General features: G+C 38.6%; 1 protein-coding gene across 2 annotated transcripts in view; it reads left to right on the top strand.

Annotated features, from left to right (window-relative positions):
- Positions 1-19,585, top strand: part of Bmpr1a (bone morphogenetic protein receptor type 1A) — a 152,727-nt gene that overhangs the window by 118,256 nt on the left and 14,886 nt on the right. For both annotated transcript variants that reach the window (XM_087210947.1, XM_087210946.1), the window contains 2 exons: positions 13,188-13,350; positions 13,914-14,016. In XM_087210947.1, coding sequence (XP_087067073.1) covers positions 13,205-13,350; positions 13,914-14,016 — 249 coding nt within the window. In that variant the 5' untranslated portion in view covers positions 13,188-13,204. The remainder of the gene's footprint in view (positions 1-13,187; positions 13,351-13,913; positions 14,017-19,585) is intronic.

Below are 19,585 nucleotides of genomic sequence, written 5' to 3'. Positions count from 1 at the left end.
GGCAGTGTTGGTGTAAGGAAAGACATGTAGATCATTGGAATAAAACAGAATCTAGAAATAAAACCACACATATATATGGTCCACTGAGTTTTGAAAGATTATTAAACATTAACATTTTATAAAATATAAACTCAATTCAAGAGCCAAGGAAAAGATAGTTTTTTGCAGCAAATGGCACTAGAACACCTGGTATCCATATATAAAAAATTAACCTCATCCCTTTATTTCCATACATAAAAATAACTTGAAGGGATCTATGAACCTAAATATGAAAGACTAAAATTATAAAACTTTAAGAAGAAATTATAAGGGAAAATGTTCATGAATTTAGAGTAGGCAAGAACTTCCTAGGTTACAAAAAATGTGATGTATAAAAGAAAATTGATAAATGAGATTCCATCAAAATTTAGAACTTTAAATGACATTGTTAATATGAAAAGAAGTCCTTAAATAGACCATATTTACAATGTATATAACCTATGACCAGAATATATAAAGAACTCTTACAGCTCATTAATAGACAACCCAATTAAAAAGTAGACACAAGAAGATGATAAATACCCAGTACAGCACAAGAAAGGTGTGCAACTCTAGAATCAGAAAAAATACTAATCAGTACAATAAAAAGATTGAGTTAATACATGGATTAGGGAGATGAAGTTAAAAGTTTTAAAAGCCTTGTCATGACTTTTTCTTTTTGTTGGATTCTCTCCTGTTGTGTTTAATTTGTCACACCCAGTGAATTCATTATGCTAGATTTCCTGGGGTTGTGATCCTCATTGTCTTTTCCTAGGGTATTGTCTAAAATTTTGGGGGGTGCTGGTTTGGTATTCATGAAATTCCTAAGATGCTCTTTATCTTGAAAGTATCTTATTTCTCCATCAATTTTGAAAGATAATTTTGCAGGGTACATCAATCTGGGTTAGAGGCTGTTTTCCTTTAGGGCTTGAAATATGTCACTCCAAGCTCTTCTTGCCTTGAGGGTTTACATTGAGAAGTCTGCTGTGATTCTGATGGGCTTTCCTTTGTATGTAATTTGTTTCTTTTCTCTCACTGCTTGTAGAATTTTGTACTTCTGTTGGGTTTCTGGAATCCTATTATATGCCTATGTGTAGACTTTTTTTGATCAAGGCTATTTGGAGTCCTATATGCCTCACTTATCTGTATGTCAAGTTCTTTTCCCCTGCTTGGGAAGTTTTGTGCCATCACTTCTGTGAAGAGTTTTTTTATGTCATCTGCACTCTCTCCTCTTTCTTCATTGACTCCAGTCAGTCTTATGTTATTCTTCTTTGCATTGTCTAGCAGCTGCTGGATTGATTTCTCATGGTCCCTTAAAATTTTACAGTAATTTTTCTTTTCCTCCTCACTAATTGCAATCTTATCTTCCATATCTGAAATTCTGTCCTCACATTGGTCCATTCTGCTGCGTAGACTTTCAATGGAGTTTTTAATCTCCTGGAAATCTGTTTGTATCTGTTTTATGGATTCCATCATATTCCTCAGCTCCTCTGTTTTTTTTATCTGTGTCCTCTAGATTTTTTTTTTTTTTTTGGTACTGGGGATTGAACTCAGTTCCTTGTGCAGCAGGCAGCGAAGCCACTGAGCTAAATCCCCGGGCCCTCTAGATGTATTAATCATGTCTTGTACTATGGGCACAATCTCTGCTGTTATGTGAGAAATTATTTCCGATTTCCTTTTTTCCAGATCCTCTTTTGTTGCCAGTTCAGGGAGTCCAGGTGGTTATCAGATTGTTCCATCTTGTTTCCCTTTGGGGTTGCTGTAGGTGATCTGGAAGTCTGTTTTTGAGGCTTGTTTATGTGTCTTCTCATTTCCACGGGGGTGGGGGTGGGGGTCCTGCCGGTGCCTGTGTGGCTCACCTCTGCCCTGGGAGTGGTGGAATGGCGGCCTGGCAGCCTACTCCTGGGCACTGGGATTGGCTCACCTCCTCTGCTCTGGGAGCGGTGGAATGGCGGCCAGGTAGAACACTCTTTTTAGATTGTCTGGCTGATTGTGCATTTTGACAAAGGAACATTCAGTAAGTGTACCTGTATGTAGTCTTGTGTGTCTTTTAGCAGTTTGTCTCTGTGCATATATGCATTTCCATGTTTCCCTGAGATTTGCACTTGAGCATGTAAGCCATTCCATTTTGTTTGGTTTTGAAATATGACCTATACCTCAGCCCACCAGAGGCTTCATAGTGTTGTGCTTTGCTTATACTCAGGACTGTAGGTGGAGAGGGATGGACATATTCTGGGCAGTGATGGAGGCCCCCATGGCTGTGCTGCAGGGTGCTCATAGAGAGGTGTGCAGGCTCCAGATTTCACTTGGCCTTGCAGGACAGAGTGCAGGGGTTGGATTCTACTGTGAGTGCCCTGGGAAGACATTAGTTGGTGTAAGCAGGAATGGGAGGATCAGATTTATGTTTAATTCTGGCTGCTGTGTTGACTAGAAGTGCCAAGACCAGAAAAGGACAGAAATGGTATAGAGGTCCCCTATGTTAGTAGAAACTCCATGTGATGGGCCTAGGAAGTATCAGTGGGTTTAGAAAAAAATTAAGATGCATTTTGGAGGGTGAGTTAGAAGATTTTTTTTTTAAAGCAAACATTTATTGGTACATTTTAATTTTAAATATACATAATGATAACATTCATCATAGGGAGTTTGTACCTGTACATGGTATATCTTGATTCTTCTTTTTTTCCTATTCCCCATTCCCTTCAGCCCTTCTTGCCCTCATTATTTAGAGAAGCTTTCTTTACATTTTTTCCTTCTATTCTTTTTCTTGTCCCTTCCAACCTTCCCCCACGTGTTCCTCTTCCTATTTGAACATTTTCCAATATCTGTTACACATTTTAGTCCTTATTTCCACTTTCAGTTTCTCACACCAGAGAAACAATGCAGTATTTAAACATGGGTGTCTGATTTATTTCACTGAAGAGTATGAGAGGCTGGGGATGTAGCTCAGTGGTGCTGCACCTGCCTGGCAAGCACAAAGTCCTGAGTTGGATCTCCAGTACTGGGGGGGCGGGGAAAGAGTATAGTCTTAAGGTGCATCCATTTAGTTAGAAATGTCTGAAGCTGATCCTTCTTTATGGCCAAGTAGTACTCTGTTGTATAAAAAAAAAAAAACCCACATCTTTACCCATTCGTCAGTTAATGGGCATTTGGACTGTTTCCAAGATTTAGCTATTACAAAGTGTGCCACTATAAACATGGATGTGTAGGGCTGGGGATTTAGCTCAGTGTCTCCGCCACCTGCCTCGCAAGCGCAAGGACCTGAGTTTGAGTTTGATCCCCGGTACCAAAAAAAACAAAAAACAAAAACATGGATGTGTATATATCACTGTGGTATGATGTTTTTCATTTTTTTGAGACGATCCTAAGAAGGGGAATAGCTGGGTCAAATGGAACCTCTAGTTTTAGTTCTTTGAGAAATCTCCACTCTGATTTCCACAGGGGTTGCACCAGTCTACACTCCCACCAACAGTGGAGAAGGGTTCCTTTTTTTCCCACAGCTTTGCCAGCATTTGTTATTGGTTGATTTCTTGATAACAACCATTCTTTCTGGAATCTCAGCATTATTTTAATTTACATCTCTCGCATGACCAGTGATGTTGAACATTTTTTCATATACCTTTTTGCCATTTCTACTTCTTCATCTGAGAAGTGTCTATTCATTTCAGATGCCCATTTTTGATTGGGTCTTTAAGTTTGAGGAGTCTGGTTTTTTTGAGTTCTTTATATATTGTAGATATTAGTCCTTTGTCTGAGGAACAGCTGACAAACATTTTTTTTTCCCACACTGTGGGTTGTCTCTTCACTCTGTTGTTGGTTTCTCTTGCTATGTAAAAGTTTTTTAATAAGATGAGGTCCCAGTTGTTGATTCTTTGCAGCATTTCCTGTCCAGGCTGGATTTTGTTCATGAAGTCTTTGCCTACATCAGTGTCTTCAAGTGTTCTACCTATTCTCTCTTCCAGCAGATTTAGTGTTTCTGTTTTAATATTGAGATCTTTGATCCATTTTGATTTTAGGTTAGTGCATGTTGAGAGATATGTGTCTAGTTTCAGTCTTTGGCATGTGGAAAGCCAGTTTTTCCGAGCACTGTTTATTAAAGAGAGTGTCTCTTCCAGTGAGACTATTTGGCTCCTTTGTCGAAGATAAGGTGGCTGAGTGTGTTTGGAATCATTTCTGCACCTTCTAATCTGTTTTATTGATCCTTGGGTCTGTTTTTTTGCCAGTACCATGCTATTTTTACCACAGTAGCTTTGTAGTATAATTTCAAGTCAGGGATTGTGATACCCCTGCTTTGCCTTTGTTGCCCATAATTGCTTTTGCTATTCTAGGTCTGTTCTGGTTACAAATGAATTTTAGGGTTGTTTCCTCTAATTTTGTGACATATGCTATTGGAATTTTCTTTGCAATTGCATTAAATCTGTATAACAATTTTGGAAGTATGGCCAGTTTTCTATATTGGCTCTTCCTACCCAAGAGCAAGGAATATCTGTCCATTTTCTGATAATCTTCTTCAATCTCCTTTTTCAAAGTACTATAATTTTCCATGTAAAGTTCTTTTGTGTCCTTAATTAGATTGATTCCTAAGTATTGCATTTTGGGGGATGCTATCATGAAAGGTGTTGTTTCCCTGATTTCTCTCTCAGTGACTTTGTTATTTGTGTACAGTAATGCTATTGAGTTTTGAGTGTTGATTGTATCCAGCTACAATACTGAATTTGGTTATTAATCTAAAAGTCTTTTGGTGGAGTTTTTGGGGTGTTCTCTGTAGAGTATCGTGTCATCTTCAAATAATAATAATTCAACTTTCTTTCCTATCCTTACTCGTTTTATTTATTTCTCTTATTTCCAGAACTATATTGAATAAGAGTGGTGACAGTGGACATCCTTGTCTTTATTTTTAATTTTAGAGTGAAAGCTTTCAGTTTTTGTCCATTTAGAATGATGTTGACTGTTGGTTGTCATAGATGACTTTTATCAAACTGAGATAAAGACCATCTATTCCAATTTTTTGTAGAATTTTTATCATGAATGGGTGTTGGACTTTGTGAAACGCTTTTTCTACATCTATTGAGAGGATCATAGTTTGTCCTTGGATTTGTTAATATAGTCCATTACATTTATTGATTTGTATATGTTGAACCATCCTTGCATCCCTGGGATGAATCCTACTTCATCATTGTGTATAATCTTCTTGATGATTTGCTGCATTCTGTTTGCCAGTATCTTATTGAGGATTTTTACATGTATGTTCATTAGGGAGATTGGCCTGTAGTTCTCCTTTTTGTTTGGATCCTTCTCTGGCTTTGGTATCAGGGTAATGCTTGCTTCCAGGAATGAATTTGGGAATATTGCTTCTCTTTCAGTTTAATGAAAGAGTTTGAGAAGTTAGCAGCATGAGGCCTTCTCTAAATTTCTTATGTAATTCAGCAGTGAATCCATCAGGGCCTGGGCTTTTCTTGGTTAGTAGGTTTTTAGTTCTGTCTTCAATTTCATTGACTGATACTGCTTTATTTAGAATTTTGTATCCTCTTGATTTAGCTTTGGTAGTTCATATGTATCTAAGAATCTTTCCATTTCTTCTGTGTTTTCCATCTTATCAGAATACAGATTATCAAAGTAGGTATTGATGATCTTCGGATTTCTGCAGGATCTGTACCCTTTTCATTCCCAGTTGCATGGATTGGAGTCTTTACTTTCTGTTATAAGGTTGGCTAAGGGTTTAGCAGTTTTAATCTTTCAAAGAATCAATTCTGTTTTGTTTTGTTTTGAGACAGGGTCTCCATATGTAATTCAGGCTGACCTTGAATTTATTAGCCCCTGCTGGTTTCGAACTTGCAGCACCTTCCTGATTCAGCCTCCCAGGTGCTGGGATTACAGGTGTGCACCACCATGCCTGGCTAACTCTTCATTGATTCTTTGTATTGTTTTTTAGTGTTCATTGCATTAATTTCTGCTTTGATCTTTATAATTTTCTTCCTTGTATGAGCTCTGGGCTTAACTTGCTCTTTTTGTAGAAGCTTGAGGTTCAACGTTAGGTTGTTTATTTGAGCACACTCTGTTTTTCTGATGTGGGAATTCACTATAAATTTCCCTCATAGCACTGGTTTCATTGAGTCCAAAAAGTTCCAATATGTTGCAGTGGCATTCTTGTTTAATTGTACAAAATGTCTAATTTGTTCTTTAATTTCATATGTGACCTGTTGGTTTTTAAAGATGATATTATTTAATTCCCATGTGATTATGAAGTTCTTGTGGTTTCTTTTGCCATTGATTTCCAATTTCATTGCACTGTGGTCTGATAATATGTATGGGATGATTTCAGTTCCTTTTCATTTAAACGTGATCTATGGGTTAGTATGTGGTCTATTTTGGAGAACATCCCATGTGCAGCTGAGAAAAATGTGTATTCAGATGTTGTGGAGTGTGTTCAAAAGTATGTTTCAGTTCTGATTTTTTTTTTTTTTTTTTGTACTGAGGATTGAATTCAGGTCCTTAATGCTTGTGAGGCAGGCAGCAGAACCACCGAGCTAAATCCCCGGCCCTAGTTCTGATCGATCGATCTTTCTTTTTCTTTCTTTCTTTCTTTCTTTCTTTCTCTCTCTCTCTCTCTCTTTCTCTCTCTTTCTTCTTTCTTTCTTTCTTCTTTTTATTTTGGCACTGGGAATTGAACTCAGGGACTTGCACTTGCCAGGTATTCACTGCACCACTGAGCCACATTCCCAGTCCTAGTTCTGATATTTCTTTGTTGACTTTTTATCTGGTTGATCTGTCTGTTTGTGTCAGTGGTGTATTGAGGTTCCCCACTGCAATTGTATTAGTGCTTATATGATTTTTCATATCCATTAATATTCATTTCATGTAGTTGGGTGTGTTGGTATTTGGTGCATATATATTTATGATTGTTATCTCTTCCTCTTGGATTGTTCCCTTTATAAGGATGTGGTGACCTTTGTCTCTCTCAATCAATCTTCGCTTGAAATCCACTTTTGTCTGCAAATAGAATAACTACCAGTGCTTTTTTCTGGGTTCCTGTCTCATGGAGTGTTGTTTTCCATCCTTTGACTTTTAGTCTATGAATTTCCTTTTGAGTCGTGTGTTTCTTGTATTCAGCATATTCTTGGATCTTGCTTCTTGTTCCATTCTGCCAGTCTGTTTCTTTTGATTGCTGAATTGAGACTATTTACATTGATGGTTATAACTGATATATATTGACTTATCCTTGTCATGTTATTTTTCTTATTTGTCTTATTATTTAATTACTTGCCTTGCCTGGTGGATTCATTCTGTTGGGGTTTATGGAGTTATAGTCCTGGTTTTTTCTTTATTCTAGAATGTCCTTCATAACACTTTACAGTGCTGGTTTGGTGATCATGAATTTCTTCAGGTGTTCTTTGTCATGAAAGTATCTTGTTTTCATCAATTTTGACCATCAAGTATTTTCACTATCAATTTTGAAAAACAGTTTTGCATGGTACACCTATCTGGGTTAGAGGTTGTTTTCTTTTACGGCTTGAAATACTTCAGTGCAAGCTTTCTTTGACTGGAGGGTTTGTGTTGAGAAGTCTGCTGTGATTTTGATGGATTTTCCTTTAATTTTTGATTTGTTTCTTTTCTATATAACAGCTTGTAATATTTTGTTCTTGTGTTGAGTTTCTGGAATCTGGGCTGTTATATGCCTTGGTGTAGATTTTGTTTTGATCATGGTGAATTGGAGTTCTGTGTGCCTCACTTATCTGTATGTCAAATTCTTTTTCTCTGCCTGCAAATTTTCTGCCATTACTTCTATCAACAGGTTTTTTATGTTGTTTGCACTAGCTCTTGCTTTTTGTTTGTTTTTGTTTTTTGGTACCAGGGATCGAACTCAGGACCTTGCACGTTCAAGGCAGGTGGTGGCACCACTAAGCTAAATCCCCGGCCCTTCTCCTGCTTTTTCTTTGACTCTGATCAATCTTGTTATTCTTTGCATCACCAAGGAGCTGTTGGATTGATTTTTTTCCTTGACAGTTCCTTGCCATTTTTAAGAGATCTTTCTTTTCATGATCACTAAGTATAATTTTGTCTTCTGTATCTGATATACTGTCCTCCCGTTGGCTCATTCTGCTGCATATACTTCCAATTGAATTTTTAATCTCCTGGGTACCTATTTGAATCTGTTTCATGGATTCCATTTCTTTCCTGTGTTGGATGTTAATGGTTTCCATCATTTTACTAAGCTCTTCTTTTTTTATCTGTATGTAGTCTAGAGTCACTAACCATGTCTTTCATTATGGTTACCATCTCTCTAATTATCTGAGAAACTATTTCTGATTTGATTTTTTCTAGAGCCCCATTCATCTACTGTTGGGGTCTCCTCGGTGGGAGACTGGAACCTGAAGACAGTATCTGACAAAACTTATAAAATGAAGGGCACAGGGGACCAGAGCTCTGTTAGGAGTCAAGGCCAGGTTTATTGTTGGTATTTTTCTTTTATACATTTTTCAGCAGGATACATCAATCATTAACAATTTACAATGCTAGTCAACTAACCACCAGTTATGTCTGTGAGTACATATCTGTGAGTACATAAAGCATCTAAAGAACCATCTATGCTGCTTTAATCTTAGTGCATCTTATCTAAATCATCTTGGCTACTTAAAGCTTCTAAAAGATTAGCTACTCTTATACCAAACAAATATTTGGGAATCTCAAGGGACCACAGCGGACCAAACACTGTGGGAACGACAAACAGCCTTCTGAAGTTATCTTTAACTTCTCTGTCTGGGCCTGCCGCAGACATCAGGACAATCTGTCTTCCCAAGGCTGTCCGAAGGCCGGAGAGAACTTCTCATATCCTCCACAATCTACTGTGTTACTTCTGCTGTTACCAATTCAGAGAGTCCAACTGGGTGGGCTTCTAATTGTTCCACTTCATTGCCCCCTAAGTTTGCCTTTGGTGAGCTGGAAGTTTGGGATTGCATCTTGCTTAAGTGTCTTCTTGTTTTCTTTTTGCTTTCTTTCTTTCTCTTTTCTTTTTTTAATTCCTGGGTTATACTGTGATAAAAACAGCATGGTACTGACAAAGAAACAGAGCCAAGGATCAGTGGAATAGATTAGAAGATACAGAAACAACTTCAACATACTCAGCCACCTCATCCTTTTTTTTTTTTTGGTACTGGGGATCAAACTTGGGTCCTCGCGCTTGGGAGGCAGGCGACAGAACTACTGAGCTAAATCCCCGGCCCCAGCCACCTCATCTTTGACAAAGGAGCCAACCATCCTCATTGGAGGAAAGATAGCCTGTTTAATAAATGGTGTTGGAAGAACTGGATTTCAACCTGCCGAAGATTGAAACTAGACCCATACCTATCACCATGCACTAAACTAAGATCGAAGTGGATTAAAGATCTAAATATTAAGACAGAAACACTAAACTTGCTGGAAAATGTTAGGTAGAACTCATGAAGACATTGGCATAGGAAAAGACTTTATGAACAAAACCTCAGTAGCACAGGAACTAGCACAAAGAATCAACAACTGGGATCTCATCTTATTAAAAAGCTTCTGCCCTGCAAGAGAAACTACCAATAGAGTCTAAGAGACAACCTACAATGTAGGAAAAAAAATTTTAGCAGCTGTACCTTAGACAAAGGACTACTATCTTTTTTTATTTTTAAAAAATTTTTTTAGGACTACTATCTAGAATATATAAAGAACTTAAAAATATCAGACCTCCCAAATTCAAAGACCCAATTCAAAAATGGGCATCTGAAATGAACAGACATTTCTCAGACGAAGTAAAAGCAGCAAATAAACATATGAAAAAATGTTCAGCATCACTGGTCATTCAAGTGATGCAAGTGAAAACAACACTGAGATTCCACCTCACCCCAGAAAGAATGGCTGCTATCAGGAAACCAACCAATAACAAATGCTGGCAGGGGTGTGGAGAGAAAGGCACCCTTCTTGATTGTTGGTGGGAGTGCAGACTGGTGCAACCACTGTGGAGATCAGTTTGGAGATTCCTCAAAGAACTAGGGCTAGAGGTCCCATTTGACCCAGCTATTCCCCTGCTGGGTATCTTCCCAAAAGAATTAAAAGAATCATACCACAGTGATATATGTGCACCCATGTTTATAGCGGCACAGTTTGTAATAGCTAAAGCCTGGAAACAGCCCAAGTGCCCATCAACTGGAAACTGGATAAAGAAGATGTGTTTTTTTAATAAAATGGAGTACTACCCAGCCATAAAGAACGAGAAACTAAAGACATTTATAGCTAAATGGATGGATATTGAGGCCATCCTCTTAAGTGAAATAAATAGGACACACACGTAAATACTGAGTAGTTTCTCTAGTGTAAGAAACTGAAAATGTAAATAAGAATTAAAATAATTAAAATGAATAATTGATAATTTGAAATAGTAAAAGGTCCAAAGGTGTAGGGGTGGTAGGAGGGGAAGGAGAAAGGAAAGAAGGGAAAGGAAAAATTATGAGAAAAGAAAAAAAAATGGAAACAAAATCTATGTAAATAGGGAAAGGTGGAGGGGGTAAAGGGTACACAGATAATGGGGAAAAAAATAAGACCCAAGATACATGTACAGGTACAAGCACCCAGTGATAAATGTAAACATACTGTATACCTAAAATGTACCAATAAAATAATTTTTTAGAAAATTCCTGTGTTAATGCTTGTAAATTGCTTATCGCAGGTAGCTATATTGCTAGTATTTAGAACCCCTAGGAAATGACGACTTTCCAGAGATGTCTTCCAGGTTAGCTTTTGGATTTTGAGTTTGTTACAACATCTTACCTCTTCGATTTTTGGGGGGTGAGAAGTTGCTGCCTGTTTGTCCTGGCACTGGCCTATAGTATTGTTTATGACCCTTGGCAATCTCAGTCTTGGCTTACCAGGAAGAACAATTTTGTCATCTTGGCTAAAGTAGTACAATCAGCAGTAACAATACCATCAAACACAGAACTGTGGTAACCATTAATTTGCCACCTTTAACCATGTGAACTGTATTTGTGGTTATATAACAAACTCTAAAACAAACCAGAAAAGTGTATACAGTGAATATGCCCTCAGTGTGGCAGTTTTACCCTCATGGGAGAAAATTTAAGAGTTCAGGGGGGAAAATAGAGAAATAGAAGAAAAAGAAGAAGAGATTAGAGGCAAGGCTTAAGGATATAGCAAGATTACACAAACTTTGGGGAACTGGTGAGGAAGACTGGAGGGAAAGGGGAAAAAGAAAAATTAAGAACAGAACAGAACAACAAAAAACTAGAGACAGTAGTCATACTTACAAACAAGAACAAGAAAAACAGAAAAATCAAAACAAAAACAGAAAATAAGAAAAGAAGTGCACTTGTGAGTTGTGTCTCTGCTGTCACTGTTAAACAAAGTGGGCAGAAAGAGTCCAGATCCATGTTGATTAATGCCAACAAGTCAGCTGTAGATTTATGGCATGGTAGTAGATAATCCTACCAACTCTGTACCTTTAGTTATGAAGCTTAGGCTGGATTTTTGCTCTGAGGCTGAAACCCGTTTTGATCAGCCTGCAACAATCCGTGTGTTTCCTGCCAGCGTGAACTTAGCTCCTTGACCTCTTGAGACTTGAATTTAGTTCTCCCTCACCCTGATGGAGTCTACCTGTAGCTGCTCTGAGTTCCGAGCTCAATTGGCCCCTCTGTAAGATGGCTACTGGCCAGTTGCCTTCTCCTGGGTGATGTCTGAACCCAAATAACTCAACAGCTACTGCAATCCACTGCCCCATTCCACTGGCGCATTTCTCCCTGGAGGCCTCTGGAGTTGCTGGTAGTCATCATGCATTTGTTTATAGGTTCGAACCACCCTTCCCACGCTGAGTCAGGGCTCAGGGAGAAACCACCGCTTACTATCTCCTTCTTCATTGAAATCTCTGTTCCTTGTCCCCATGGGCTTCAGTTCTTGCTTCAGATCTTTGCTGGGTCCTGGGGAACCAATTTCCTCCTTTTCTTCCTAATGTTGCTTTATTCCATTGTCAAGTCTTGGAGAGGCTGTTTCTTTGCTGTTCACCACTCCTCCGTCTTTTAAATCAGAAGACTTAAGTAAAACCAAGTTTAAAACAAGTCAGGAGTTCCATTTAAGATAAGATTAAGTCATAGCTGAAGAGATAAATCAAGAAAGCACCAACAAAGAGGAGATGCCAAAGCACTGTGGGCATTGTCCTCTGGGAGGACTGCAGCTAGGCTCTGATTGGCTACTTTTCCCACAGCCAGCCTCTGTCTGCCTGTGCACATTAGAGTGCAGGTTTCATTACCATTCCCCAGTCTGAAAGATTCAGTACATGTGGCAGTACCCATCACTTAGGCCTCTAGACTAATGCTGGGCCTTGTTGTGTTTCTACAAGGTAGTGGTTGGCCTTCAGTTTCTTGCAGTGTGATCTGGATTCAAACTAAAGACCTTGACATGAAAGGATCTAGAAAACTGCGGGCCCCATAATCTCACCCTTGCCTTACTTAGGCAATTAGAGGCCATGGAGAGATGCTTAGGAGCTCCATTTTCACAAAGAAGCACAAGTTAAGGACCTTAAAAAAAAAAATCAGTCAAAAGTTTTGAGCCAGGCATGGTGGTGCATGCCTATAATCCCAGCACTTGGGAGGCAGAAAGGATGGCCACAAGTTCAAAACCAGCCTGGACTGCACAGCAAGAGCCTGTCTCAAAAAACTTAAAAAAAAAAAAAAAAGTTTTGAAAGAGTTAGAAAAGAGAATTATAAATTGTCTATTTTTAGTGATTGGAAATTATCTCAGCCTCCTTGAAGTCTCCCCACTTTGTGCCTTTCTTTTTTTTCCTTTGGTACTGGGGATTGAACTCAGGACCTTGCACTTGCGCAGCAGGTGCCAGAACCACTGAGCTAAATCCCTGGCCCCTTTGTGCCTTTCTTACAAGTTATCACTGTATTTTACTATGTGTCCTGTTTTTCCTTAGTGCAGAGCTTGTGACACAACCATCTATACAGCCTACAGTAATTGGTGCACTAATTCTGTGTGTAAGAGTTTGTAATAAATGTTAATTAGAGGAATGAAAAATGTTTAACTAAAGAAAGTATATTAGCTTCAGTTACTGTGATGAATTAGAAACTTTCCTCATTGAAACTCATAATTGATCAGCTCTCCAGAAAGACTGTATTGACACCTTGTGTATTTGAACACAGGGCAAAATCTAGACAGCATGCTTCATGGCACTGGGGTGAAATCAGACTCTGATCCTAAGAAGGCAGAGAATGGAGTGACCTTAGCACCAGAAGACACCTTGCCTTTTTTAAAGTGCTATTGCTCGGGACACTGCCCGGATGATGCTGTTAATAACACGTGCATGTAAGTATTTGGTGTGGTGCTTCAAAGTTAAGAGGAGTGCATTTAGTGCTACTTTAAGAATTGTTAAAATTGTCTGAGTTTTTTTCATTATATATGATATCTTTCCACAGAGCCAAAAGACTTCATTTTTTTGAATACAGGAGCATTGTTACTATGAAGTTGTAGATGATTATTTTATTAGTTACATTTTAATATAGTCTTCTAAAGGAGATTAAAGGAAACTAGTATTTTTCTAACATTTTTAGTTTAAGGAATTTATTATAATGTTAATGATGCTCATTGTAGAAAACTTTTTCTTTTTTGTAAGTTGCCAAAAAGAAACCCAAAAATTCACCCATGGCTTCCTGCTTAATTGGTTGAAACAGTTTACAGTTATATAAAAATGATATTGAGATAATTAACTTTGTTGTTTTCTTACCTGTGAGTTTCCAGTCCATATCTGATTTATATGACTATTTTTATTTTCCTAGTTAATTTTATGTTTATATATGACCATGTACATTTATTTCCTGTTCAGTAGTGCTTTCTGATGTGAGATTACATTGTTGTTTTTTCCCACTTAGAACTAATGGACATTGCTTTGCCATCATAGAAGAAGATGACCAAGGAGAAACCACATTAGCTTCAGGGTGTATGAAATATGAAGGATCTGATTTTCAGTGCAAGGTGAGCTCTGATTTGGGGGCCATGAAGTGAAAGAGGGCTGGTCCATGTGAGCAGCATCAGGTCCCCTGGAGAAGTGTCCCTGCTTTGTGTCCACACAGGCAACTGTCCTGGAGGATGCAAGTATTGGGATTGTACTTGTTGGTGTTCCAGGTTATTTATTGTATGTTGAAAGTTTTAAGTCATTCTAGGCTGTCCTTACTGCAGAGCAGTGATGTAGACTTCAGGACAACAGGCAGCTAGGGTTGGAAACTGACGTCCTTGTGAGGCAGTGTCAGTGGAGTTACCTTAACAGCAGTGGCCAAGGAATGCTGAGGATCAGTGGTAGAGTTGGCAGTGTCCTGCCAATATGTTTGAAAACAGCTCCAGATAGAACTGTAGACACATTTTAAGCCTCAGCTATGCCAGAAAATTGTATTATTCAAATTCCACAGGATTTCTAGAAACCTTCAATGTTGTGTATTTCCACTTCTCCATTAATGCTGGGTGTTGCCCACTCCCCAAGTGACTGCAGATCTCTTCTCCTCACTGACTCCTTGAACCTTAGAGAACAGCTCTGATCCGTCCTTGAGATAACAGCCCTTCACTCTGAGAAAAAAGTGTTTCCATCCTACATTCCTACCCACACCCTCTAATCCCTGCCCAGTGAAAATAATAGTTCATGAGGACCTTGGGTGCCCCTTGTATGGTCAGCTTTGGAGTAGTCACGCTGTGGTTGCTCCATGTAATAAGTAGAATTGAGTGTGCTTTGATGAGGAAAAGGAGAGAGGATGAGTAACCCTTTCCTTTTTCTAAATCCAGCAGAATCTCATGTTAGGTCCTTGGCAGTCATACCATGTTCCTGAACATTGTGCTTCTGTGAGCTCAAGTCCCCTGTCTTCCGCTCAGGCCACTGAGCCAGGGCTCCTCCACTCTGTGGGTAGTGTTGGCTTCTGGACACAGATAAGGAGATGGGGATTTTTGCCATATAGTTGTCATGTACTTGTCCACATTAAATTTCATCATATGGGAATTAATCCTTTGTTCTAGTTTGCCAGCATGTGAGTGATGCTAATTTAGTTGTGGCTTCCAGTTTCACGCTGTTAGCATATTACCAATCATAAGTCACTTTAAATAATTGAAGGAGAGCCCAAAGGTAGTAATAACAGGTGCTCTACAGGCTCCTAAACTAGGTTTGTCCCAAACTGAATTCACCCCACTATAAGTTAGTTGCTAAGCCTAAAAGTCTGTGTCCAAAACCATCCTGGTTTCTCTTACAAGCTGTGACTTTCAGCAAGGAACTTGTTTTCTCCTCTGCAAAGGAATCACTATAAGGATTAAATGAAGTAACTAGATGTGAAGAGTTGGTACATAATACAGGATTAATCAGTGTTGGCTGTTGCTATAGTAATGAGCAAACAAGCATATCTGTGGCACACACATACTGCTACACAGCTGTAACGCAGGCTGGTTTTGAGGGAATCGCTTGACAAATCCTGAGCTGCTTGGGTCCTGTTGCTTTGCACTGTTCTGCCTGAGAACAGAGCTGTTCAAGACTTTCCTTTTCTCTTTCCTCTCTGTGCTGTCACCTTTCCCCTGTGTTAACACAGCACAGCTCTGGGTTATAGGAGCTAGAGAGTCCCAGCAGTGCTGTGATTACAGGAGGTCTCCGTGTAGGGCATATGAGAGTGCCAGCTACACTTCCATGTCAGGTAGTTTTTAGGTTTTTGCCTTCAGCCAAACTGCTAGATTATGGAAGATAATGTTTGGTGATAGACTCACTGTGGTATTTGTAGCATGTCTCTGGAAGGACTTAGTATTGTTTTTTGTTTTGTTTTGTTTTTTTGGTACTGGGAATCGAACTTGGGACTTTGCACTTGCGAGGCAGGCACCGGAACCACTGAGCTAAATCCCGGCCCAGGACTTAGTATTGTACAGTGTGGGGTGGCAAATTGTTGCTGTGATTGTCTGTTTACGTGGATGAAACGTCTTAGTGCTGGTCAAAAGAAAAAGTAAAATAGGAATAAAGTTAATTTCAAATTTTCTAATATCAACAAGTAATATTTATCCATGAATTTATGAACTAATCTTTTGAAAGAGCCATCCATCTCATTAAGAAATGTTCTTTCTAATAAAATTTTGTTAGCATTTTAATATTTTAATTCATCTTATTTCGATCAGTTTTATACTACTAATAGATGATAAACTAGAACATTTAAGATTTAAAGACATAGGGGCGGGGATTTAGCTCAGTGGTTCCGGCGCCTGCCTTGAAAGCTCAAGGTCCCAAGTTCAACCCCCGGTACCAAAAAAAAAAAAAGATTTAAAAACATAGCCTCATCAAATAAAAGAATCCAAACATACTTATTTTGATGTGGAGAATTACATATTAAAATATATTACATAATTTGAGCATAATTATTGTCAGAAACATTGCAAGGAAATAGGAGTTCCAATATAAAATTTCTAGTTGTTAGAAGAAGGATTATTTCATTTTTTTTAAAAAATGATGACAGTGAGTATCAAATTGCTGTGCTATTAAGACTCTACTGAATAGATTAAAGAATGAAGTAACAGTTCTATTTTAAAGCTTCATTATATAAGGCAAGCCAGAAATTAATACATTCTACGTGGTTATTTAAATTCACAATAAAGAAAAACTCTAGATGTCAGCCTTAAAATGTGAAGGATATGCATTATTATTTTTAAATTTGTGTAGGAGTTACCCACAAAGAAACATTCAACCAGTAGAGTACTTACCTAGCTTACCGTCATTCCGGTTTACCAGCTCCCAGTCCCAGAGAACAGCACCTACTCTGTGCACATGCATTGCCAGCCATGGGTCACACAGATGGGAGGGGTCAGCACCAGGCTTCCATTCCTGCCAACCCCAGGCCTTACTGGTAAAGCTGGCTTGTGCTGTGTCCTCCTATGCCGTGGTTGTTTCCTAGGAACCTTGCAGCCATTCCTTGTTACTTGGCTTCGGATTCTTCTTCGTGTACTGTCTCCAGCCCAACGACACAGAATGGGTTTACTTAAGTTGGAATCTTCCACTTCATCAATGCCAAGTGAAATTTTCCCCCACAAGGATTTTTATTTCACCTAAGTCTGGAGCTACAAATTGACTTGTAGAGGACAAGGGCAGTGAGTATAGGGAGTCAGAGAAAAGTTGTATAACCCCAATTCCATAGTCTAGACAGCCGTGGGCCAGGGTTATATCTCAGTGGTAGCACTTGGCTAGTGTTCATGAAGGTTTAATCCATAGTGCTGATTAAAAAGAAATATAGTAGTAATTATGTAGATAACTTCTACTACTTTTACTCACTGGATAGATTGTTAACCTGTACAAGAAAGATGCATGGTGAGTCTGATGTTGTTTCTTCTTGGTGAAGCCTAACTGGTCTTCTAGGGCTGCCCAGCTCTTTTGGGGTTTAGAATCTCATCTAGGATTTATGTCAAGCTTGCCAGAGGGAGACGGATATTTTCTGTTTGCATTGGGTGCTAGGTATTTGGTAGATTCTGTGTCATTGCCTCCAGTTGCTCTGTAAGGCAGATTCCTCTTCCCCCCAGTATTGGGGATGGAACCCAGGGTCTTGGACAAATGAGACAGGTATTCTGTGTCCTATATTTTTCAGCAGAGGAAACTAAAGCCTAGAGAGAGGTTAGATGTCCAAGTGTCTAGGAAACAACTGGTAGAGCTAGGATTTAAACAGATTCCGAAGCCCTTGCTCTTTCCATGATACCACGCTGCCTTCAATTTGCAGGCAAAGCCTTTCTTTTCTTTCCCTTTTAAACAAGAGTAATAGGACTTTCTGCTCTCTAGTTTCCAACACTTCTTGTTTCCAAAATTGAAATCATACCTATCTTTCAGCTCTCTCACAAGTAAGTGTTCTCATCTTTCAGGAATATAACTCACTGTCTTCGAAGATGTGTACACGTGTAGAATACAAAGAACATTGTAAGATCTCTTCAGACCTCTGGGTTATCAGTTCCCACTCCCTGGTATTTAGTCCACCTTCTTCATTCCTGTAACAGCCTCAGAGAAGATGGAACAGGAGTTGAGGAATTGTATTTCCTTGTGTTCCCTCATCCCCTGTTGGGTGAGCAATACTTCTTGGTAGTCTTTCTCTCAACACTGACTGAGAAGCCCTTGCTTGGTTTTCCATCACACTTTCTCTTTTGCAAGCTGAGCTCATTGCTGCCTTCCTGGAACTACTCCTTGATACTTGACACTTCTGTTATTCATCTTTAACTGTTATTCATCTTTAATCATGTGCTCTCCATCCCTGCCTCCAAGTCTTGTCTAGATCTTTGAGTATTTCAGGGTCTCCAGTGTAACCCCTAACATACCTGTTTTTCTCTTTCTCTGTATGATCATTTCAAAGGAAATTTTGTTTAAAAAGTAAGAATAGGGCTGGGGATTTAGCTCAGTGGTTCCGACACCTGCCTCACAAGCGCAAGGTCCTGAGTTCAATCCCCGGAATCAAAAAAAATAAAATAAAAAAAAAAGTAAGAATATTCAGTTTAAAAGATAAAACTTTGAGGTATCAAAATGCTCTTGACCATCATTCCAGGTGGAATCTCAAGTGTTGGACTTGTGTTCACCTCTGTAAAGTAAGACCTGAGTATACTGATGCTTTTCCTTTCTGACCATCTGATATTTAAGATAGCATGGTTGATTTCTGTTTATATTCTTCCTGTTCTTATAAAAATGACAGTTTCCTTCTGTTAGTATTTTGGTCCAGAATGGCAGTTTTCCCCAGGCAGTGTTTGAACCATCAGTGTTCAGCTTGCTTGCATTAAATTGCTAATCAAATAATCATCACCTATAATTGTTGTTCTATCCCAGTTTTCTGACCAGTTAGGGGCCCATCTCCTATTTGGTTAGTGATCTCTACCAGACTCTCAGAAACAGAATTTCTATATTTTTCCCTTTCCCTCATGTGTGTGCTTCAACTTGGTTCTACATCAAGTTCATTAGTTCCATCATAATTATTAGATGCAGACTCTACAGTAATATTTATTATGTACTCGAACACCTCTTCACCAGTCTTTCTTTGTATTAGGTCTTCCATGTTTTAGCCAGATCGTAAACCTCATTCAAGTCACAGTACTGTGTGCAATTATATTTTCCACACTAATTTATCATTATAATAAAATTTATTACCCATATTTTCTGGGAAAAGCCACCATGACTTTAATCACTTTTTTACTAAAAACAACTTGTATGATAATTTATTAAGATATATCAATGTTTGGTATGAAAAAATATTGTAAAAGTTTGCTTGCCGGTTAGGGCCGGGGATTTGGCTCAGCGGTTCCTCTGCCTGCCTCACAAGCGCAAGGACCCGAGTTCGATCCCCGGTACCAAAAAAAAAAAGAAAGAAGTTTGCTTGCCAGTGATTAAGTTATAGTCTGGTGTTTTAATATACCATTAACATTTACATTCTGTTTAAGGAAACCCATTTTAACAGTCTTTGAAACAGTGTTTCAACACAAAATTTTAATTTTTCAGTAATATTTTTGAAATTTTGCAGACCCTTTTCACTCACTAAATTAAAAATTGTATTTTATCAATATTTTAAAAGTTTGT

The sequence above is a fragment of the Heterocephalus glaber genome, unplaced genomic scaffold, assembly GCF_053883595.1.
Source record: "Heterocephalus glaber isolate CG9 unplaced genomic scaffold, H.glaber_assembly_v1.0 deba00001235, whole genome shotgun sequence".
NCBI classification, from domain to species: domain Eukaryota; kingdom Metazoa; phylum Chordata; class Mammalia; order Rodentia; family Bathyergidae; genus Heterocephalus; species Heterocephalus glaber.
This window is presented reverse-complemented; position numbering and strand designations above follow the sequence as displayed.